Source organism: Chiloscyllium plagiosum, unplaced genomic scaffold (genome assembly GCF_037043375.1).
Source record: "Chiloscyllium plagiosum isolate Xiang-an unplaced genomic scaffold, Cpla_swu_hap1 HiC_scaffold_18, whole genome shotgun sequence".
Classification (NCBI taxonomy): Eukaryota; Metazoa; Chordata; class Chondrichthyes; order Orectolobiformes; family Hemiscylliidae; genus Chiloscyllium; species Chiloscyllium plagiosum.
In genome coordinates this window covers 53,901,322-53,925,715 of record NW_028270156.1, presented here as the reverse complement: position 1 = coordinate 53,925,715, position 24,394 = coordinate 53,901,322, and the positions used below count along the sequence as shown (strand labels likewise).

Sequence of the window (24,394 nt, the reverse complement as noted above, 5' to 3'; positions counted from 1 at the left end):
GTGGTCGCCATCTAGTGTTTCTTAAATTCTGATTTTCAGTTACAGGCTGTGGCCTGCAGTTGACTTTTATCTTCACAACTTGCAATGTTTTATAAATGTGTGGATTCACAACTCCGTCCCTGTTCACCATTGAAGTTTTTTTTCAATTACTTGTCCTTGTGTCTTTTTCCTATTCAGCTCTGCTACTCTTTTTCTTCCCACTGTAGATCTTTATTCTCAATCTTTTGGTCTCAATGCCTCTTTTACTTTTAATCCCTTTATTATTCTTATTCTTTCACCCTTGCTCATTCTCAGAGTCTTTACCTCTTTTTCCATCCTTTCTCTTGTCCTTCCTGTATCGTGCTTTTTTTCTCACATTTTGTACCCAGTTAAAGATTTAACACTAAAATGAAACAACAAAACTGCAGATGCTGGAGATCTCAGACAAACGATAAATAAAAGTTTCAAGAGAACTTGGCAGATCTGACTAATCTTTGAAGAGAAAAACAGAAATCTGAGGAAGGGTCACAGTTGACTGTTTCTGTCTCCACAGATGCTGCCAGACCAGCTGAGTTTGTTTTTCTTTGTGAAAGATTGAAGCTGTGCTATGTTGCTTTGACTGAGTTATACCTACTCCTGATGGTCCTAATTTGTTCGTCTCATCAGGGATCAGAAGCTAACTGCTGGGAGCCAGTGTTTGGCCAGTAAAACTGTGCTCAGCACCTGGAAGGAGGCAATGCCTGGGGATGATGAAGCAGGATCTGAGCAGCATGCAGCAAAAGCTCAGCAGGAAGCCTCTGAACCCATGAGCGAGGAGATGCTTCGCAATGCGTACCACCTCTCCCGGCTGCGGAGTTCCTCTGTGGAAATACGGGAGAAAGGATCAGAACGGCTGAAGGAGGAGCTGGCAAAGGCGCAGAGGGTAAGAGTGCAGGTTGCAGTGTATGACTTCAAAAGCTTTCTAGTTCTGCTTAAATGTTTTAGTCTAAATATTTGTGTATTTTGTTGAATGATGCTTACTTGAGAGGGTACAAGTAAATAGAATAAAACCGGGTTGAAGGAATCTGGAGTTTACTGTCTGCTCTACATTTTTGATTGTGGCAAATGAAATGTTAGCACATTCATTCCTGAGCATCATATATTTATAACTGAATATGATGGAGACATCTTGCACTTTAGATCTGTAGTAAAGACGATATAAAAGCTAGAGCTGACCATCTGATTTACCCTTTTTTTACCCATCTATGGATAAACGTTACCATGCAGCAGGAACCATCCGTTAATTGAGCTGGTTGGTTATTTTTGAGGATTCCACTTTGGGATGTGAAACACACCTCTACCTTGACAGCTGAACAGCATAGAGTTTATTAGACTGTGTAGCCTCTTGGTCTGCATTGCATCAAATCACCTTACCGTCAACTTTTGACACAGCTGATACTCCTATGCAGTAGCATTGTTATCATTGTGTATTTTAGCCACCCTTTGTTTTAGAACTCATTCCACCTTTTCAGCTGTCTTTGACTGTAAAGCTATTATGGACTACACCTCACAGTCCTGTCATCTTTCCATCCTTAGCTCACATCTGATGTTCATGCACACAAGTGTTTACCAATAAGTGTATCTGGACAGGGATTTGGAGCATGACGTGGGTGATTATATGTGAGGTACAGGGTAAGGGTGAGAGAAATGGTGCCAAGGAACAGAAGCCCCTGACTTGTCCTGCTGCTCAATGAGATCATGGCTGATCTGTGATCTAACGCTATATACCTACTTTGGCCTGTATCTCTTCAGACCTTATCTTTACAAAAAATTATCTGTTTCCAATTTTAAAAATGAACTGCTATTTGTGGAATAAAGTTCAAACCTTGACTATTCTTTGAAGAAGTGCTTCTTACCATCTCTCCTAAATGGTCTGAGCCTAAATTCTCAGACTAAGCCCCATTGTTCTAAAGTCTCCAACTAATGGAAACAGTTGATCTTTATCTACGTGTCCTTTCCTGTCAGCTTGGAGATTTTGCTTAACCCCTAACCTTCTTAATTCTAGAGAAAACAGGCATAATTTATATAATCTGTCCTCCTAACTTAACCCCTGAAGTCCAGGTACCGTTCTTGTAAACTTGGTGTCGTGTGACTTCTGAGAATAGAGTATTGACTAACAGGTTTATTTGAAATGACGAGTTTTTGGAGCTCTGCCCCTTTGTCAGGTACCAAAGGAGCAGTGTTCCAAAAGCTTGTTGTTTCAAGTAAGTCCATTGGATGATAACCTGGTGTCATGTGACTTCTTAGTCCACCCCGAGAATGGCTGACTATTGCCAAATTTACTTCCATCCTGGGTGAAATTATCACTGAATTGATATTAGGCTTGGAGCCATTCCTGGTTCTGTACTGCATTGGACGCTCCATTTATTCTCCTAAGTCATTGATGTGACTGACATGTCTTTGTTCCTTGTTTTAGGAGCTGAAGCTCAAGGATGAAGAATGTGAGAAACTATCTAAAGTGCGGGAGCAATTGGAGCAGGAACTGGAAGAGCTGACAGCCAGTCTCTTTGAGGTATTGCCAACTCTAGGCTTCAGTCAGTCAGGAAAATGGCGCCTGTGCAATGTACTTTCCTCCTAATCGGATAGGTTTGCTTCATGCTGTTTTCTACGTTGACTATTGGAAGAAAACTGTAGTTTTTAAAAACAAAACTCTAAAATGGGCAAATACACATTTTGGGATTAATTCCTGTAATTAACTTATGTTGGCGTCCCTGACTACTTCATGATTTTCTATATTATAAAGTTCTTCCCCTCTACTTGACTACTTGGAGAGCAGAAGGGTCAGGTTTGGCCTGTAGGTTTTGAGTGGACTCTCACAGACAAAGGAGCTGCTTCCTTTGACCTGGTCTGTGATTTCTGGGGCTTCAAACCTGGGTGTTTGATGCCAATATATTCTTGAGCTGTTGTCCTTTGACCCTGTCATCTAACCCATGCTCTTTGCTCATGGTCAGTAATTGTTACTGTTTCTTATGAACAGGAAGCGCATAAGATGGTGCGGGAAGCAAACACTAAACAGGCCACAGCTGAGAAGCAACTCCGAGAAGCCCAAGGCAAGGTAGGTAACTTCTCCTCACCATGTGGTCAGACGTGTGTCCCACAAGCTACCTGATGACTTGTAGGGTGATTCAGAAGGATTTGTAGCATTATAGCTTCAAGTTGTAGCAACATCTTTTTCAGAAGGAGCTGACCCTGGTCTTCAATATTGACCATAGTTTGTTGTGTAGTCTCCTGAGTGGTTGAGGTGATTAAAGGACAGAGGGAACTGAGATGAGAAATCTCTTCACCCAGAGAGTGGTGAGCCTATGGAATTATTTTCCACAAAGTAGTTGACAGCAAAATATTGAATGTTTTCAAGGAGTCAGATATATTTACTTTAGAGCCATGGAGAAAAAGTGGAAATGTGGTACTGAGTTGGATGATCAACCATGATCATATTGAATGGTGGAGTAGGCTTGAAGGGTCAAATGGCCTACTTTTATTTTCTATATTTCTGCTTGTTGAAAGTGCAAATAACGTTTGGGTGTCATTGAGTACATGCAAGATGTTCCAGGATTCTTTATACCATTTTCTGGATCTCAAACTTAGAATTTATTTTGTGGTAAAAGTTTGTAGCAAAACGGTGGGTTTAAAAGGACAGTGGCTGAGTGAATGTGAAATTACCTAAGAGACCGCAACTGACATGCATAGTTGTTTTTCAGACTAGGGAAAGCATGTGTGCAATGGTAGACCTGAGAAGTCACAGTTGGGTCCACTGCTCTCTTTCATATAAGGGTAATTACCTGGATTTAGGAATGTGCTATAATTTTAAGGATTGCAAATGTCATGAAACTTAGAAATAAAGCAGGTGGTGAGGGGGCAGTAACTTAAGGAGATAAACAAACTGGTGAAATAAATAAGCACCTGGCAGGGAAAAGTGTGAAGTGATTAATTTCATTAAGAATGAGAAGAGGCAATGAGGGAAATGAGACAGTATTAAAATAGTGCAGGAAGATAGAGATCTTGGTATCAAGAGACAAATCCTTCAAAGGTGACATGGCAAGATGAGATGGCCATTTCCTTAAAAAAATCTAATGCAGGCTTTTTCATTGGAAAGATTTGTGTGTGAAAGGAAGGCAGCTGTGCTAATCTTTTTTTTACAAAATGCTAATTAGCTCACAGCTGTAGATTATGGCCAACTCTCTGTCCCACACATGAGGAAGAATAGGATGGGCTTGGAGATGGTTTACAGGGGGTTTATTAGAATGGTATCAATGATTTAAAGATTTATGTATGTGGAGAGCCTGGGCAAGAGCGGAGAGACTGCGGACAATTTGAAGGTATTCAACATCTTGAATAGTTTTGATAGAGTAAATAAATTGTTTCAAGTGGCAGAAGATTTGATAATCATAAGGCACAGATTTAAGGTGATTGTCAAACAAAAACCAAATACAACATTGGCTACGACATTTCAGCTGGATGAGTCATGGTCTGGGATGTATTATCTGGAAGGCTGATTGAATAAATGTCCATGTTCAAAAAGTAATTCACTAACACCTTTTTTGAAGGGAAGACATTTGCTGGTTTGTGGGGAAAGAGGAGGATAGCTCTTTCAAGAGGTGCAAGCACAGTGGAACTAATGGCCATCTTTGCTGTATCAACAATTCTCTGATTTCTAATGGTCCTTTTGCAGATTGTCAATGGTCCTGTTCCTATATGAAAATGTAAATATAAGCTAACTTTCTTTGGATGCCTCTCAGTCCTGACTCTCTTTTCATTTAACCTGCCTGATTCACTAGATGGGGATATTTTCTGCATGTGGATCAGTAGTTAAAATAACAAATTCAATTCAATGAAGTCATCAGAATCCAATTGACACGAAGACATATCCTGCAGTTCCCTACAAGTGTCTAATGCATGTGCTCAGAAAAGTATATTTAAATTGGAAAAATGTGGGATAGGAGCAGGACATTGGCACGGATCCTCTGGGCAATTTTAAACTGAGCCCAAACCCCATCTGCTCAGTTTCCATATTGCAGGTCTTGTTACAATCAATTCTTGAGTGTCTGAAATTAATTGATTTGTTCTTCAGGATTAGCATCCACTACCATATTCAAATGATTGGCTGGGTAATGTTTGACTTTCTCTGTTTCCTCTCCCCACCCCATCTTAGATTGACATGCTTTTGGCTGAGGTAACAGCATTGAAGACCCTTGTGATTACATCTACACCATCTTCTCCGAACAGGGAGCTGCACCCCCAGCTCCAGAGCCCCTCTAAGGTGGTCTTTAAGAAGGGCCATAGTCGCAACAAAAGCTTGAGTAGTGCCATTGTGACGGCAGCGACACAGAATACCCAGTTAAAGCCAATCAGCAAAGATGGTAGGGAGGTGAGTGTGGAAACTATTCTGATCACTCTCTGTCCACTTGTCTGTCTCATTAGCGGTCTTCTCTTGTCTGCTTCTCCTGGCTTGCTTGCCTTGCTGTCTTGCCTTGCTTGTTTCTCATTCTACCTGTCTGGGTCGAGATATGTGCCCCTCAGTGGGAATGTGATTCAGTACCTTGTTTGATTAAATGTGACATCAGCAGAACAAATCCTGGGTAATTTTAACTCCAACCCACCACTGGGGCAATTCTGTAGGTTTGCAGAGATTGAGATAGCTGGGGCCTTGAATCTGTCTGCTATAGCTCTAATGCTCTGCCACTAGTAAACCTGAGGAGAAAGTGAGGTCTGCAGATGCTGGAGATCAGAGATGGAAATGTGTTGCTGGAAAAGCGCAGCAGGTCAGGCAGCATCTAGGGAACAGGAGAATCGACGTTTCGGGCATTAGCCCTTCTTCAGGAAGAATCTAGTAAACCTGAACCTCGGTACTAAATTGATTTTGGAGGGGTGGCATCATGTTTATTGACCTAATACCTGGCCTCACACAAAAGTAAGTGGTGGAAGCCCCTTGTCAGCCCTGATTAGGGGAGGGTTAAGGGAAGTGTACAACAACATATACTTGTAACTGTCCACATAAATGCTCACGAGTTGTTAGTGACCACTGAATGTGTTTGGCACTTTGAGAGAAAAGTGTTTGATTTAGAATTTAAAAATGGGTGAACAATCAATTAAAGACTAAATTTATTCATCAACTGGGACCTGATGCTATCTTAAAAGGCATGCTGAGTTGAACTCACAAGAAGTGCTCCTTGAGACTATTGGTTTATGGTCAATTCCCTGTCTGTCTGTTCTAATATTCTAACTCTGCTAACACTGATTTTTCATGGTGCTCCTGAAGGCAGGGGTGCCCACTCTCCTCTCTCTGCTGCTCTGCATCGTACCTGGGAGGGCGATTTATGTCACACCTGAGCCGTATGGGCATCTTACCAAGCCATCGTCAATGCAGGAGCATCAGGTACAGTTGTCACCTTGTGCCCCAATTGTCCTGTCATATTGCTGCGAATGATCTTTGTCATAGAGATGTACTTTGTGTTTACTCCTCTTGATGTTAAACTAGGGTAAAAAGAATTGAAGGACAGTGTTGTGGTGAATTAAACCCTTCAGCCTAGGCTAATGGCTAATGCTTATTCTGCTATCTCTGAGACAGAAATGAGCTGAAAGGAGTTAGGGTTTCGTTTTCCAGTGTGATTTATGGTACAATATAAGCAAGGGCACGAATTTGGAATGTCACTAGAAGAATGAAAAATATGCATCTGGAATAATTGTGTTGTAAGTGACTTATTGGAGTCAGAACAGGTTTATCATTTCATTAACCCATTAGTGATGTGAAGCCATTGACAGTTTACTGCCATTCCACATCCATACTTACAAAAAGTGATGAGACTGAAGGAGTGTGTGCTTGGTGCTCATGGAGTAATCGAGAGTTAATGTTTGGGGAGTAGGGAGAATACAAGTAGCCTTGGCACTAAGGGCGGCACGGTGGCACAGTGGTTAGCACTGCTGCCTCACAGCGCCAGAGACCTGGGTTCAATTCCCGCCTCAGGCGACTGACTGTGTGTGTGGAGTTTGCATGTTCTCCCCGTGTCTGCGTGGGTTTCCTCTGGGTGCTCCGGTTTCCACCCACAGTCCAAAGATGTGCAGGTCAGGTGAATTGGCCATGCTAAATTGCCCTTAGTGTTAGGTAAGGGGTAAATGTAGGGGTATGGGTGGGTTGCGCTTCGGCGCGTCGGTATGGACTTGTTGGGCCGAAGGGCCTGTTTCCACACTGTAATGTAATCTAATCTAATATAAGAAGGAGATGCTTGCTTACCTGCCTGACCTCTGGTTTCAAGGTAATACTGCTATTCCTGATGCTCGTATCTTGCTCCTTACAGATCGACCTGATTTTATTCGAGGAGTTCCAATCGTGGAAGGAGGATCCAACCCTGGATAAGGCTTGTCCATTTCTGGAGAGGATTTACCAGGAAGATATCAGCCCATGTCTCTCCTTTGCCAAACATGAGGTGAGCTTGGTGGCTGAAAGTAGATAACCCTTTGGAATGAGCTGCTGTTAGACAGAGCACAATGATTGCCTGATGGCAAATAGAGTTCTGGAGGATGAATCTTTAGCTTCTGGAAAGCCCATAGACCTCACGTTGTGCCTGGACTGGTGCCTTTAAGGGGCAGCTTGGTGCTCGTGGTGTATGAGGAATGAGTCCTTTGTTTTTTTGAGGGTTTTTTTGTACCTGGTTTCTGTTTGAGGGGTTGGTTACTACTTCTGGGAGTTCCTGATGACTGCAGTTGAGAGTTCTTTAACACATTTTATCCAGCTTTATGCTTCCAAACTTCCTCCCAGTGTTTGATGGTTCAACTTTCAAAAGCACTGTGTTTGTTGACTGGAGCACTTCAGCAGCAGGATGGCAAAGAAGTCTAACAAGTGAGGCAAATAAACTGGAGGGAGACTGTGGGCTGCTTTCGCTCCCTGCCTAGAGAGACTGTCTGCATTGGGGGTGGGACCAGAGAATGAGCAACATGATTGACTTTTTATTTACTTCAATTGGTTTACAGGTAAAATAAAACTCTTGTGAACAAATATTGAATTGCCCTTGTATTTAATAATGTTTATTCTGTTTCTCTTTCTTGCTGTCCTGCTTGACTTGCATGCTCTGATTTTGTCTTGCACTCTACCTTGCTATATGTCCTATTTACTTTTGCCTCTGCTTTCCCATGATCTGTGTCTTTTTTTGTTTGCGCGCTCTCTCTCGCCCTGTCTCTCTCAGCTGACTGAAGCAGTCCAAGCTGCTGTGGAGAACAATACTTTGAGTATTGAGCCAGCTGCTGCCCAGGCATTACCAGTCGTCAAGGCCTCAGCAATAGAGTGTGGAGGACCAAAGTAAGAGCACATTCTTCACTCTTATAGCCTTTGATCTGATTTATTGTTAATTTGGTCTGATTCTCCTCTTGATTTAATGTTCTTTCTCTCTTTTAGTGGGTGGCGGGCTGAAGTGTTGACGTAAGTGTTTACATGGATATTCCTGATCCTAATGAACACTAACTTTTGTAATCAGCCTTTACTCACAGTATTAATACAGCTTCTGTAAACTCCATAGTGGCGCTGAAACCTATTCCGACTGGGGCTATATGGTCTTGCAATCTGTACTTTTCTGGATTCTGGCTCTGAGTTGTATTGGTGGAGTAAACACATTGAAACCAGCAGGCAGCTAATCTCCCAGTGTGAAATGTAGGGGACACGTTTTCAATTAAATCTTTATTGGCTATTGTCCTAGCTATATAGCAGGCTTTCAAGTCAGCTAACCCTGACAGAGCTAGCTACAGGATATTTTTTGGGAAAATGGATAATCCCGAATTTGTGTAGCAGATGACCCCAAGGTGGTGCTGATCTATATTGCTAACACAGAAGCATATATGTATTCAAACTTGTTTCAAGGACCTTTGGGACCCATATGCAAATGTACTAGAGATGTTTGGGTCAGACTGTTTTGTTTTTGCAGAACATGCAGCAAGCACACAAGAATACCACAACCTGCAAGACCAATCTCCTTTAAGTCACAGACCATCCTGTTGTAGAAACATTGGTTTTCTGTCGTTGGGTTAAAATCCTGGCCTTTTTGCTCCTAATAGCATTGTGAGACTATCATCTTCCCAGGGACTGTAAAAGTTCAAGAATGTAGCTCACTTCCACCTTCTCCCCAGGCAATGGGGAATAAATTCTCACCTTGCCAGTAACACTCATTCCCATAAATGGACATAAGACTCCTCTTTGTCTGCTTGTTGCATGGCTTCTGTAATTGTATGTATTTGGCTTGCCTCTTTTGGATGAAACCTGTTTTCAGCAATTATAATACTCTTTGCATTGCTAATGCTGCCTTTCAGAAGTAATGACTTGAGCCCATCAATATTATCTGATGAGGTGGAGGGGGACCCTGTGTTTGTTTTCCTGTAGCTGCAGAGGGGTGGCCTATAGATCTATAATGAAGATAATCATCTCCTCTGCATGTTACTGGAACAGTGAGGCTGGTCGTGAAATGAAGACCGTTTGATTCACGCAATTTCCATTTAGAGTTGGGAATCTGGCACCTGGTTCACCCCAGGTTCTGCCCTCACGTGGTCTATTTCCGAGATCGACAGGGATTTATTAAAGGACTAGGACAATTAATGACGGACCACTTTACCATGCTAGTAAGTACAGTGGGCAGTGGCCTGGGGCTGGAGGGCCATTGGAGACCATCCAGAGACAGACAGGCAGTCCAATTGACGAAGCTGGTGAGTAAGGGAGAAGGAGAAGGCATGTCAACAATTTTAAACCTAGGACAGCCACAGTTACCTGTATGAGGGCTTGGGCATATCAGTAGGTTGCAAGGGAACATTTGACATGTAGGAGGAGAAAGTGAGGTCTGCAGATGCTGGAGATCAAAGTTGAAACTTTATTGCTGGAACAGCACAGCAGGTCAGGCAGCATCCAGGGAACAGGAGATTCGACGTTTCGGGCACAGGCCGAAGAAGGCCTGTGCCCGAAACGTCGAATCTCCTGTTCCCTGGATGCTGCCTGACCTGCTGTGCTGTTCCAGCAATAAAGTTTCAACATTTGACATGTAGTCAACTGGTGTGAACAATGGGTGGGCATCTTGCAATTGGAGATAATTCAATCGGTGTTTAATGGACTTTTTGTTTGGTTATCTGAGGATTTGGGAGTATTTATTATGCAGTGTTTCTCTCATAGAAAATGTGTGGGGGATGTGTCTATAGCTATTGGGTTGAATTTTTAAATGGTGCGGGGTCTGGATTGGAGGCTGTCAGGGCTATGACTTTGTAACTAGCCTCTGTGTGCTGGCTCACTGCCACAATCCCTAATCCTGAGTTGTCCAGGTCAACAGGATGAACTTGGAGCAAACAATGGTGGGAGACAGTGGTGATGGATCAAGAAAAGATCTGGCCCTCCCCCATGACCCATAATGATGACCACGCCAGAGGTGTGACTGTTGGCTACCTCATTAGACAGGCTGTCCCTCATGATCATGGCCAGGTAGCTGTGGCTATTTGAAGTTTAAAATTGTTGACCTGCCTTTTCCTTCCCCTTCTTCTCTCTTACTCATCAGCTTCCAGCTTAGTCCATTGGGCTGCCAGTCTGTCTCTGGAGGGTCTCCAGGGCACTGCCCACTGTACTTGTATGGTAAATCTGGTCCCTGTCATTAATTGTCCTAGTCCTTTAATAAATCCCTGTTCATCCCTGGAGTAGGGATGAACCAGGGGCCAGATTCCCAATTCTAAATTGAAATTGTGTGGATTGAACGGTCTTCATTTCACTATTCTCTCCCCTATTATGACTGCAGTTCTGACAGTGTTCTGCAGAGGGTGGTAAATGCCCAGCTTCATGAAATTTGTTAAATGTACAATTTCTAAATTAGACTATTCCCAGAGGCACTCACATGCAGACAGAGAAACATGCTGAGCACGTGTTGTATGTACACTTCTAATGATTTAGGAAAAGCTTTTAAACATAATATTCCTTATTCAGAAATCTACCTCAACTACACGTTTTCTCACTGTATATCTCATTCCTTCTCTTTCTCAAACGCATCTTTTTGATGCTTTTACAGTTCGTTTTAGTGATCTTGGATTAATATCCTCCTATCTCTGTTGTACTTTGTGTGAAGTGTTCCAATGAACGTTCCTCTTTCCAACTCTCTTCATTCCAACGCAGTTTAGTTTAAATTAGGATTTCTTTTGAGTTTTAATAAAATTATAATTCTTTTGAAACTGCTTAATGATTTTGGTGAAAAAGGAACACGCACTTTCTTTTTTATTTGACTTTTTAAAACAATAGTCAACAATCTTTTTTTACAAGTTTGGTTTGATGGGAGCGTGCTCAATTGCTGTGTCCAAACTTAGGCTGACACTTCAGTGCAGTACTGAGGGTGGTACCATCTTTTGAATTGATTTGATTGGAAGAAATCCCATCGCCTCTATTTGAAAGAGGACCGTGTTCTCCCAGTATCTTCAATGTAGAATTCCACCACCCAGGTCAGATTTAACTAGTCACTTTTTGCTGTTCTGGGGTCTTACTTAGCACAAAATCGCTGCAGCATTTCGGAGAGTACTTCAGTAAGTTTATCGGCTGAAAAATATTGCCAATGTTGCAAAAGGCATAACATAAATGCAAGTAATTTCTCAAAGTTGAAACCTTGTATTATATTGTGATGTTTCTACTTGAGTTGAAATTGTGATGTTATAAAACATCTATCAAAGCTGGCATATATTCAGTGATATCACATCAGCACAAAGCAGTTATCTCTAGCTATTACACCTTCTCTTCCTCTGCTAGTGTGTGGACAGACAAGTGTAGGAGAGACAGCCTGCAACAGCAGTACATGATGACCCTGTGAGCAATGTTATCTGTCTCTGTGCTCGCCTGCGTAATCCAAACTGTCACTACCTTTTCAGGTCATCCTTCAGCTCAGTATACCAGAGGGATCTGGTATGTTCATCCCTGCTTGCTACTAAACTGTGTTTGAAACCAAAACTGGTTGCGTGGTGTACTGTCCGCACTTATCCTTTTCCAGGAACTAGAAGAAACTGATCAATCCCTTTAGTACCAAAGATTTGTTCTATCTAGGTTCAGTGAACCAGGACTGTTGCAGTATGGAGCAGGTCAAGGTGCTTCTGCATTGTCCTTGCCCATGGCTCGGGAAGGAAAGAGATTTAACCACTGGGAAATTACATTTTATTTGGAAGTTTTTTTTTAATGGAGATAGAGATTAAAACACGAATGCTTACCAACACATGTGCACAATACACTTAGATGCCAGAGTGGGGATTTAACTAATCAAGGAAAGTACAAGAGGACTGCTGGGAGTGAGCATGACTGCAACCCCTTATAAATCAACACTTCCAGTATAAATTAAAATTGTGTAAAGTCTCTGCTTCAGGAATGTGCTGCTTGAAGGATTAATGGAGGGGCCTCTTTGTATCTGACGGGGCTGGGGATTGTTGGAATATTTTCCATGATTGTATAAATAATTCCTGCAGATCAAGAAGGAAGTACTGTACCCCAGGGACATGATGCCAGATAAGAAAGACGATACCACAACAGTAGAGGAAGAAATAAAAGAATGCTTTTGCGCACCATACAGTCAGGCAGGCTGTGAAATGTAGAAGAGAAGTACAGGAAAATAAACATACTGAAAGAGGAAGATGTAGAAGTATATGTTGAAAGTACTTGATTCCTTGACGTAGATAACAGACGCACACAGTTGGCCATTTTACTTCAACACTATAGTCACTTTAATAGTCCGTCCTAGGTATGGTTCGGGATGAGAAATCCTACACCTGGAGTTAGTACATGTCAGATCACATTTACAGCACAGGAGGAGGCCATTTTGGTCCTCATCATGCTGCTGTTATGGCCACCCAAACTAATTCTGCTTTCTAGCTCTTAGATCATAGCCTTGAAGGTTACTGCACTTTTTAAGTAGTCTTTACGGTTTTGCTTCTACCATCTCTGGCAGTGATTTCCAGGCCCCCAGTCAGCCTCTGGTTTGAGAAGGTTAATGTCAAATGTCCCCTCAATCTCTTACCTATCACTCTAAATCTGTGGACTGGTTATGGATCGCTCAACAAGAGGAATAGAGTATGTATTCTATAGAATCCCCACAGTGTGGATGCAGGCCATTTGGCCCATCAAGTCTACATTAACCCTCAAGAGGATCCCACCCAGACACTACCTCATCCCAGTAACCCTACGTTTCTTATGGCCAGGAGATCTTTGGACTGAGGGGGGAGGGGGGGGGAGAAAAGGCCCAGAGCACCAGGAAGAAACCCACTCGGAGGGTGACTGTGCAAACTCTACATAGTATCCCGAGGGTAGAATTGAACCCGAGTTCCCTGGTGTTATGAGGTGGCAGTGCTAACCACTGAGCCACCATGCTGCGCTCTCAAACCTCCTAGAACTTCATGCCTCTCATCTAGGTTTTCCCTCTGCTGCCTCTGTTCTAAAGAAATTTGAACCTTTTCTCTCTTGCACCTCCTCATGCTCTCAGGAATCTGAGCCAAACTGTAGAAAGCATTGCTGCCTACCTTGGAGATACTTGACCATTATCCATTAGAAATGTACTTTTGAGATTCATTAATTCCTGTATTCAAATCTTGCCCAAATTTTGAAAAGGCCTAGTTTAGACTCCGGTGGATCCTTGCCTATTTAAATAGTGTGCACACTGTTGTTAACTTCCGGCCAGGATAATACACATGTCAGCTAGTTTGGTGTTTTAAAAAGGTAAAAACAATGACTGCAGATGCTGGAAACCAGATTCTGGATTAGTGGTGCTGGAAGAGCACAGCAGTTCAGGCAGCATCCAAGGAGCTTTGAAATCGACGTTTCCGATTTGGTGTTTTACTGTGCAACTCTTTGTTCCTTCTCCTCAGGAAATGTGCACTGAGTGGCCTATCCAGAACCTGTAAGCATCGCATCAAACTGGGGGACTCTGGAAATTATTTCTACATTTCACCATCCTGCAGGTCCAGGGTATGTATAACTCAGAAGGAGAAGACTTGTGTTATGGTGTGTTGCAAACAGGATTTAACACACACAAAGTTGTTTGAATTTCAGGATGTGAAGGATAACTTTGCATTGCCCATTAACAGATAAAAATACTTTGTTTTGGAAAAACAAAAAGTATGTATTTAAAGAAGAATCTGATTTAAATTGATCATCTGGACAACATAAATTTTTTTTTCCCCTTTTTTTTGTTTTCTTTGATCTGTTGTCCAGACACAGTTGAACCTTTTGAAAGAAAACTGAACAGTCAACTTCAAAGAGGAAGTGAGGACTGCAGATGCTGGAAATCAGAGCTGAAAATGTGTTGCTGGAAAAGCGCAGCAGGTCAGGCAGCATCCAAGGAGCAGGGGAATCGACGTTTCGGGCATGAGCCCTTCAGGAATGAGCCATTCCTGAAGAAGGGCTCATGCCCAAAACATTGATTCTCCTGCTCCTTGGATGCTGCCTGATCTGCTGCGCTTTTCCAGCAACACATTTTCAGCAGTCAACTTCAAAGACTCAATCAAAGATTGCATTGCGCTCTGGAGGATTTGTCTATTCAGTTGTGCAACAGACTGAGTTCCAATTGCTGCTCATGGATTTAACTCCATGGCTGTTTACATGGCAATGGAGGGGTCTGTTTAATTTGACTTTTTGAGCAACGAGCTGGATTAAATGTTTGAGCGAGTTTTTAAATGACAGTATCTTTTATTTTGTCAGATATATATAAGTATATTTTTTTCCCAAGTGGCGTTTCAATGGTTATGCTTGCTAATTGAGTTTCCCAAAGGGACAGTTTTTTTTTCTCAACTGGAGTTCGAAAGCTTTTTTCTTGTGAGAGTTTCAAAGGGCTCATGAATTCTGTTCCTCGTGGTTACTGATTTGAATGGGTATGGAAATGGAATGATGGGATGTAAGAGAACATGGAGTCAGTTTTTGGGTATGGAGGGGATTGGAGGGTAAGAGGAGGCTGGGCTCTGTTTTGTGATTGTGGATTTGACATTTATAATTGTGATACTGTCTGTTTCACAGATTACTGCTGTTTGCAATTTCTTCACATATATTCGTTATATCCAACAAGGTTTAGTCCGACAAGATGGTAAGATTGTAAAGCATCTCTTATGTTCAAAGTTCATAGTGGCCTTTTCAGCATTTCTGGGATTAACATTAGAATAGAAGCAGTTTTTAATAGCAACTTGATTATAAGCTGAAGGGATATGTAGAGTTCCTATAGCAATGGGATTACCACAGTGATTGAGTGGGTACTGGGTGAACCAGGATTGGTCTGAATGAAAAAAATTGAGATTTGATCGTATTGCGGAGATTTGTGTCCACAGGAAAACAAAGCTGCCACTTATTGTAATGCTGAGGGAATGGAGTTCTCTGTTTGCATTGTGGTCTGGTTGAGGCATTTAAACAAAGGTCCAGTGTCCTCACTGAGGTAGTTGTAAACGATCCCATGACAGACTCCTCAAGGACTGTGGAAGTTATCCCCGGTATCTTGACTAATATGTATCCCTCAACCACAGCAATAATTTTTAAAGTCTAGTTGTTATTACCTTGTGGTATGTGGAACCTTACTGTGTGCAGATTGGGTGGTGCTGCCTTTTCCAAACTGGAACAATGACCACACTTCAAAAGTACTTTCTTGGCTATAACGTGTTTTGGAACATCTGAGTTAGGGAAAGGTATTGGACAACTGCAAGTCTTTCACTCTAATTTATTTTCTTCCCTTTTGCAGTGGAACAGATGTACTGGGAAGTGATGAAGCTGAGGAAGGAAATGTCTAATGCTAAACTAGGATACTACACCGAGGAGTCTTAATCTCTGGGTTGATACCCCAGATTCAGAATTAAGCTTCAAGTCAAGGGACCATTCATTTAAACAATGGATTTAAACAAAATGGAAAATGCCATCACAAATAAGAGCAGGAAATGAACAGGAAGCATGGTGATGTTCCTAGCGTGGATGAATGACTGCCTCCGTGACCTGGGCTATATTAAAAGTTATGTTAAATGCCAAGGCGTGACTATGGATAATATACAGGGTAATCTTATCTCATTAGCCATTGATCAAAGGTCTCGTAATTTGGATCTTTGTTGCAACAACCAAGAATTGTAAAACCACCACAAACCTTTGTGCCTGTTAGGCCTCAGCGGCTTAATTCCTTTTGGTAAACTGGTATAAAATGGAGAAAAGTGGTTCTTGGAGGACCATTTTGAAGGAAAAGTAAGTTTCTTCCTTTTCGATGTAATAATAGTAGAAAATTGGACTTCAAGCTAGGGTATTAAGCCCAGCCATGATTGCAGCAATTTGATTTTTTTATTTCCCTTCTCTGAGGTGCTATTCACCAACTACTTTTTGTTTTGGAAGGAATACATGGGTAGGGCCAGTGTTGAGTTGGTTGAAATAGTCCTGTTACATCACATCAGATAGCAGCAATGATGTGGCAGTGATCTACAGTACAAGTATAGAGACTAATCCCTAAACCACCCACCGCCTCCTCCCCCAACTAGATAGTGGAAAGGCCGCTTACTCCCACAGAAGAGTTCCTCAACAAGCTGGGAAGGAGGGATTTGGGTGGGGGGGTGGGATGTGGGGTTGGTGGTGATAGGTGCATGAAATGTCATCTATGTTGCACTTGTGCTAGTGCAAGGGATGCTTAATTGGATGAAGGTTTCATGGATTACCATGACTATGAAGTATCTCAGTCACGATCTGATCCTATCAATTCCATGAATCATTGAGATGGCCATCGTGCTTTCTGCCAGCTCCTGTAACTCTTTGTCACTGTTCCTTTGCACAGTCCCACAAAATACATCTTCAACTGTCCATGCTGTCATCTTCCAGCTGAGAGCCATTCGGCTATGACCTGTTGGTTTGTTTATGTGCAGTGCATTCCATTATTGTACACAGACTACTCCATTTTTAGTATTTATTGTGTTGGACAGTTTAAACTACCAGCTGATACTCAGTGATGTTTCGAAGCATTGATTCTGCTTCTGTACGTCTTTAAGCCTTGGCCCTATACAAACATGGAATGTACACTAGCCATCCATACTCTTCCGTTCACATTCCACAGTGTATCTCTCCTCTTCCACAACCGTACAATGATGTTTTTGCATCCCTTCCTTTTTGGATGCACTGTCGCCATGATGACCAGTCTCCTAAGCAATAAATGTTGTGACTAAGTAATGTCTCCAAATGCCTCATTGTGCGACACAGAATTCTGAGGATGGGAGCCTAGACTTTCAGTTCTTAATCTTTGATTACAAACTGGCTTGAGCCAAGTATCATTCTTCTACATGTTTAACTTGTACTAGAGTATTATAATCACTACAAAATTCCTTATAATCCATACATTACTATTAAAGGAGCACCATCAAATGTTTGGCAAACATTAATCTGAAAATTAATTTATGCCAATTTTCATTCTTGTCTTCAAAGTGAAGTCTCCTGCCAGGGTGAGCAGCAATTGTTGCCGTCAGCATTGGACCTAAGTGACTAATGAGTGATTGCTGTCAGGCAGTTCAAATGTCAAGATTCACAAGGGGCCTGCTCTCCTCCTCTTAACACAGATATACTTTCCAGCTGGGGTTGCTGGATAGTAATCAGGAGACAGGACTCGTGGCTGTCCAATCAGTTCTGAAGAAAGGTCGCTGGACCCGAAACACCAACTCTGTTTTCTCTCCACAGATGCTACCAAACCTGCTGAGTTTCTCCAGCAGTTTTTGCTTTTTGTTTGATTTTCCAGCATCCAGTGTGTTTTTTTTTGTTGTAAAAATATCTAATTGTGTGAGAGCTCAAATGCCCAAAAATGACGCAGTATTTCCTTTCCCCTTTTCCATACCCTGCAAAAGAGAGGTGTTTGCCAAACACCTTTCCTAAAGGTTGTGCTCCTTTAAACTGCATGGTGCATGCTTAAAATTTTTTTTAATGACTTTTTTTCAGGTATCATTAATTCCAGTGTTTATTGTGGGGAATTGTTCACCACTTGCCAATCTAATGATTACTGGACGTGGGGGATCCATGCCTCCCTGAAAATCAGTTGGAACTTTCCTTCAATGGGCTGGACTGACTGCATAGTTGTATAAATGTCTAGTACGTTTCTACAATGTATGAATAAATACTAATTATAAAACTGACAACTAGCTTCTTTGAACAAAGTGATGTTGATGGGCATATTTGAAGGAAATGTTTTCGCAATGTGAATTGTAGCCTGGCATTATTTCTGAGCTCCAGATGGTTTATAGAAGTAAATAATCTACATGATTATTTTAGTTACAATGTTAGGGTGTCTTCCTATTCTGTATGTTTTTAGCTGCAAAAGTTATGCATGGAACATACTGTGCTCATTTGACTCTTTGACTTGCATTGATGTTCTACGTAATCCCTTGGACTCCAGTCTGAATCTGGCAGGAGTTTCTTTACTGGATGTGATCAGAAACCCGAACCTTCCAGTGGAATAGAACAAAAGTCACGGACACAAAGCTGCTGTACTTCCAATCAAGACTCTCTTCTAGTATCATAACTTTCTTATTGTAAAAATTTTGGATGTCTCTAATATTAGCATAGAACTATCTTATGTGCACAATCTATATCACTTCCGTTTGCTGTTTTTCTGATGTCCCTGGTGCACGAGGAGACTATTGGCCTTGTTCAAAATTGGTGAGCAGCAGTTAATGCTTTTTGGAGCTTTCCATTTTAAATAGATCAGCCATCACTAAAGTGTTCATATTAAGGGTGCCAACTCCACAAGCTGTGATTCCCATCTGAGACTTAATGGACATGTTTGATGTCAGACTGAAATCTGGCTTGATAGATCATGTTTATTTTTGATTTTAAATGATGCAGCCTTTCACTGAATTGCAAGCATGCAATGCTGCAGTTTTGGTTGAAATAAAATAAAAGTTCATTATACAGAAGAAGTTAAGATAAAAGAATGGACCAAACTATTTACACAAGTTAAAAGATTTGGAAAAGCTCTGAATTTCAATCATTTACCAACAACACTACTTTTTATAGTACCCAAACATTATAGAGAATTACTTTGTGTCACAGAGGGTTTGACTTGGCTGTGTTGATTTCGAGTTTGGAGAATTTGATCTCTGACCCTCAACTTAAAGCCTAATATACAATTGCTTACTTTGTTCATTTTTTTAAAAGTTCTTTCTATGATTAAAACCCCATAAAAGGACACTCATGCTTTAAAATCACTGTGGCCAGAAAGTACAATTTAACCAGTAAACCTTCTCTCTCAACCTAAAGACTTTTTTTTAAAAAAAAAAGTTAAAATATAGATTAAATTTGCTCACCTTGCATCTCTCATTTAAATTAATTAGGTAGCATCAGAAATTAATTTTATCTTCAATATTCTGAGTAAGATGAATTAAAGCGTGACCTTTTCATATTGTTATTGTAGTCAAATGAAACCTTCAATGTTTTTGTTTTGAATCTTGCTAATTAGCTACAAGTTTAAATAATTGATTTTCCCTATCTTAATCATACTTTGTCACATTTTGTTGGTTATTGATACTCCTGTAAAGGTTTGTGATGTTTTAGTACATCAGTTTGCAGTTATATAGCACCTTGATAGTTGACTAATAGCATTAAACTATTGGGCAGGATACAATGTGAGTTGGTGACAGTAAGTGAAATGTTTCTACTATTGAAGATACTTTCACCTCATTTGTCAGGTTATGTATTTTCTGACTCAACAGGTCATAACATGGGACTTTAATATAAAGACAATGTTGGCGTGTTGAAACATTCTTAATGGTAGCTTGCATTATTTCCTAACATGAATAATTTTATATGAAACAAGCCTAGTTGCAAGATATGTTTTTGAAAGTTTTATTGGAGTATATAAACACATATGGAATAAACTATTGCAATGGGAAGAATATATAATGCTAAGTAGGGATTCTGAATATTTTATTTTAGACTTGCTATATCATCTAACACCCTTATGGGATGACGATGCAGATTTTGGTAATTACACAATTGCAATTCTTGTGATTACACAGGTGCTACAACTACACTTTGACATCTCAATATCTCACTTCATTTTATTTCTGTACCAATTAGGATAATCTGTTTCAATTACCCTTGATGCTAAAACCAAGATAAAATCTCTGTCCTGTTGAATCCCACTGTATATTGTTCCAGCACAGCTGTACTATTTACTCAATGTTGTGGCCATTGTGTTTCTTCCTTGACAATTTTCCCTACCACCTTGAGCGACTTGGCTGAAAAAAAATCTTTTATCCAGAGCTTTCATCTCTGCTGAGGAGACTTCAGCCAATTTACATCCACCAACCTGCTCTGAAAACTCAGCATTGATTTTGATAGTAGTGATGAATTCCATGATCCACAGCATTCCAAAGTAGTCGTAACAGTCTTAATCTCATTTGTTTTAAAAAACAATGTCAATTTGTCCTTTTCCCAATGTCAATGGATTTTTTTTAAAATCCAAAGATTCTGATTTGGAGCCATATCATCCAAAAAAATTTAATCTTCCTTAGGTTATACAACAGTTGTGTACCAAGTTTTGTTGAAATCTGAGAATTTTTGAGTGAAATTGTTTACAAGTAAATTAACAAATGCCACCATCAATTGCAAAAGGAGTAAGTAAAAGTACCTCCTATTCTGGAAGATTTCAATAGGCTTACCTCATTCCCACCCACTTTTGTCATTCGACATTGACTTTGGAGAGAATGAACTTAGTATTCTCTTGGACGTTACCATCATGTTTACTGTTGCTTTGTGGAAATTTTGAGCCCAAGATCCTTGTAACAATTGTTATTCTGTTTTAAATGCCCTGCTATTTATAATCCAGCCACAGTTTGTGCTATGGGAAGCAGCCTATTGATGGCTATTGGGGTTTGAATAAATCTTGAACTTTATTCAGTGTTTTCTGTTAATTTAGCAAATGAATCTCCAGGTTGGAAATAGTATAAATTATGTAACCAAAAATTTAAGGTAATTTATATCTTAAAAGGTGATTAGGTTGTTAGGTTCCCACTCGCCTGTGCCTATTTGAATATTCATCTTTTGTAATGATTTACTGCCTTCATGTAGGTTGGACTGTGGGGGATATTGACTGAGCTTCAATTCAGAGTGGTTCCCTTTGCACCTCAGAATAACCACAGTGGTCTTTGGAGGCACAGATATCCAAGCTTCTGTGCATTGAATGAATACTTATATTTTAATAGGGCCCTTGCACTCACTATTAACCATTCAGTTATTTGCCTCTTTTTTTTCTTGTCTAGAAAATGCCAGTAATCCACACACAAATGCCGAGAGGTGTGAGGGGACTTGTAGAGCACTGATTCACTTTGTGATAGAGCTCCTGATGCCAGACATTAGTTGGAATTGTGGGACACAGAGTTTGATTGTGATAAGGTGATGAGATGAAAATAAACCAAATGTTATGTGAATTACCCCTGTTAAGACTGACTGTTTCTTTTGAATTCATTCAGAGTGTGATTACTTAGATGTTGCCGTATAAGTGAGGTACTTGTTGAATCTGTGGTGTTAGTCCTGGCAGCCAGATGACTGGCTGTGTAACTAGATTTGGAAGCAGTGATGCTATAACATTACTGACTTTGGTTTGATTTAAAAAAGCCAGCAAAATACTCCCAAAATTCCACAGCCCCATTCAAGCTATTGGGAATCCAACTGCTCTATTTGATGAGAGACATTCTAATCCATAAAGGTCCACAATAGTTTTTTTTCCTGAAACTCAGTACTGTATGTTTTCGAGTATAAGGGTCAGAGGGAATGAAGTAAGTTTTTTTTTTCTCCTCCATCCCAGTACACTATATAGAAAGGAAGAGAGAAATTCCAACACTACTTACAAAGAGAGAAAGAATGACACCCAACAAAATCAATATATTTTCCAGCAGATTCTATCTGACTACTTACATTTTTTTTTTAGTCTGCACAACCTCAAGTGGTTTCATCTTCTGGAGTTATAATAGATATCTGTCAGGAAGTGACTGGAGGTTCCAATAAAGGGGAGGATGAAATAGGTTCTCAGAACACTTGGTTCTGGGATTCAGTGGCTTCAGGCTGACAGTATCATGGTCATGTGGAAAAAGCTGTAGCCCTTGAATAGACAGGTTTTGCAGGAAAGGAAGTCTATATGATGAATTAGTGCAGCAATGAATTAGCAAATGGAATTTCTGAGTCATGTGGATGCTGAATTAGCTTTTGTGTTGTGTCCAATGCTAGTGCCTTGTCTGGTATCATCAGATGAGAAGTATTTGATGCATAATTCACATTTAATCACTGTCTCACCCCTATCCTGGTGCCTCTGCCGATATCTAGACAGAAAGAAAGACATTATTTACAGCATTCCCCTAGTTTTAAAAACCCATAGTTGTTTTTGTTATAAAATACTCCAGTCAGGCAGTAGCCTGGTGAAAGAAAGAAACAAAGTCAAGCCTCTTGTCAGAAGTTGAAAAATGTGGAGATTAAATTAGTTTTAAACCTGTATAGAGTAAGTGGAGGATGAATGGAAAAGAACAAAAGAGAAGGTCTGTGATTAGGGTGGTAGATGAGAGAGATTAAATAACAAAGGATGACCTTTGAAGGAAGAAATGGTAATGAAACAATGTTTCAACCATTCCCATTTGTAGCTCATCTGGATCACCTTTTTGTTTCTGTATTTGACCTGCTCTGCTTCCATATGCAGTCGGGTAAAAACAATGACTGCAGATGCTGGAAACCAGATTCTGGATCAATGGTGCTGGAAGAGCACAGCAGTTCAGGCAGCATCCGAGGACCTTCAGCAAAATCGACGTTTCGGGCAAAAGCCCTTCATCAGATTTCTGATGAAGGGCTTTTGCCCGAAACGTCGATTTTGCTGAAGCTCCTTGGATGCTGCCTGAACTGCTGTGCTCTTCCAGCACCATTGATCCAGAATTCCATATGCAGTCACTGAGTCTGTACTGTGTAGGCATGCTAAGGTAGGCACGTTTAAGACAGGCACAAAAGGAATGCACAAGTGTTGTAAACATTTAATTGTCTATCTCATGTTTTACTGCAGATTCCCCACAATCAACCACAGCCTTTCATAACTTTATAGTTTCCTTTTCTCTAGGTTTAAGATCCATTCGGACTGAACTACATTACTTTCAAACTTAATGTAAAATTCTACGAATGTTCACTCTATCCCTAAATCCCCTTTTTCAATTAATCAGCGCATTGTTATTATTGCATTACTAGATTTAAAATAACTTGTTCTTGATTTGGTTTCTCAGCATACTATTCTAGAAAACATGTTGCATGCATTCCAGAAATTCATACTCCACAGGATTTGTGCTAATTAGGTTTACCAAATTTATGTACAGAATGGCATCACACATGAATATTGCACCATTCTTAAAAATGAACATACAGGTTAGAAGCCGTGTAGGGCATCAAGCCTTTTGAGTCTGCTGTGTCATTTAATAAGAATTAGTTGAGAATGAACAGTGTTTTACACAGGTTTATTATAATTACCTCTTCTAACTTATGCCTGTATTTATAAAGTCTCGGACTCTATCTTCTTTATCAATAGCTTCCTTGAACTGCCCTACCACTGTCAATGATTTGTGCACGTATATCCCATTGCTCTTGCATTTTCTTTAGAGTTATGTTTTTATTGTCTGTCCTTAATCTCCAACTAAAATCAATCACCTCCAGCATTTCTGCATTATCTTCTGTTACTTGTTCATCTATTCCACCAGACTGACTATGTCCTTTTGAAACTTATCATAATCCTCCTCAAAGTTTGCAATACCACACACATTAGCTGTAGTTGCTCTGGCTAGCAATGAAATTTAAAAAAATAATCCAACTATTGGAGAAAATTCTGAAGATATGCACTTCACTTTCACTTGAGGCAAGGTTTGATCAAGCTTTTTCAGAGGGAGATAATGCCTACAAATGTGATTTAAATTTTCTGGGGTGATGACCAGGTGTGTCATTGAGGATAATGGATTTTAGCAAGTTTTTGACTCGTTCCCACAAGGGAGACTAATAAGATAAAAACCCGTAGGATCCAGGATAACTTGGAAAGTTAGATCCAAAATTGGCTTAGTGGTAGGAGCTAGACAGAAACAGTAGTAATCTGACTGGAAGCCGGTGTGGGTGGGATGCAAATAAATTTGTGGATGACAAAATTATCTGAGTGGTTGACAGTGAGGAAGGAGGTCTTCGGGTACAGGAGGGTGTAATTTATTGGTCAGATGGGCAGATCAGAGGCAGATGGAATTTAACTCTGGCAAAGGAGTACTCGATGAATGGCAGGACATGAGGAACAGAAGGATCTTGCAATGCTTGTCCACAGATCCCTGAAGGAAGCTGAACAGGTTAATAGGATGGTTAATAAGACATACAGATCGCTGCCTTTATCAGTTGTGGCATTGATCGTAAGAGCAG

At 40.6% G+C, this 24,394-nt stretch overlaps 2 protein-coding genes across 14 annotated transcripts in view; one reads left to right on the top strand and one right to left on the bottom strand.

The window, feature by feature from the left end:
* rab3il1 (RAB3A interacting protein (rabin3)-like 1) overlaps positions 1-18,114 on the top strand; it is a 68,350-nt gene extending 50,236 nt beyond the window's left edge. For 5 of the 10 annotated variants that reach the window (XM_087996636.1, XM_087996644.1, XM_087996638.1 and 2 more), the window contains exons 2-12: positions 646-901; positions 2,435-2,530; positions 2,996-3,073; positions 5,168-5,383; positions 6,275-6,391; positions 7,311-7,439; positions 8,196-8,308; positions 8,405-8,428; positions 13,855-13,954; positions 14,999-15,065; positions 15,708-18,114. In XM_087996636.1, coding sequence (XP_087852762.1) covers positions 646-901; positions 2,435-2,530; positions 2,996-3,073; positions 5,168-5,383; positions 6,275-6,391; positions 7,311-7,439; positions 8,196-8,308; positions 8,405-8,428; positions 13,855-13,954; positions 14,999-15,065; positions 15,708-15,790 — 1,279 coding nt within the window. In that variant the 3' untranslated portion in view covers positions 15,791-18,114. The remainder of the gene's footprint in view (positions 1-645; positions 902-2,434; positions 2,531-2,995; positions 3,074-5,167; positions 5,384-6,274; positions 6,392-7,310; positions 7,440-8,195; positions 8,309-8,404; positions 8,429-13,854; positions 13,955-14,998; positions 15,066-15,707) is intronic. The other 5 variants (XM_087996640.1, XM_087996637.1, XM_087996639.1 and 2 more) reach the window with 5 other exon arrangements.
* Positions 11,220-24,394, bottom strand: part of epx (eosinophil peroxidase) — a 108,274-nt gene continuing 95,099 nt past the window's right edge. For 3 of the 4 annotated variants that reach the window (XM_087996632.1, XM_043706042.2, XM_087996633.1), the window contains one exon: positions 21,840-22,293. In XM_087996632.1, the coding sequence (XP_087852758.1) occupies positions 22,158-22,293 (136 nt within the window). In that variant the 3' untranslated portion in view covers positions 21,840-22,157. Of the gene's footprint in view, positions 11,552-21,839; positions 22,294-24,394 lie in introns of those variants that run through there. The other variant, XM_087996634.1, reaches the window with a different exon arrangement.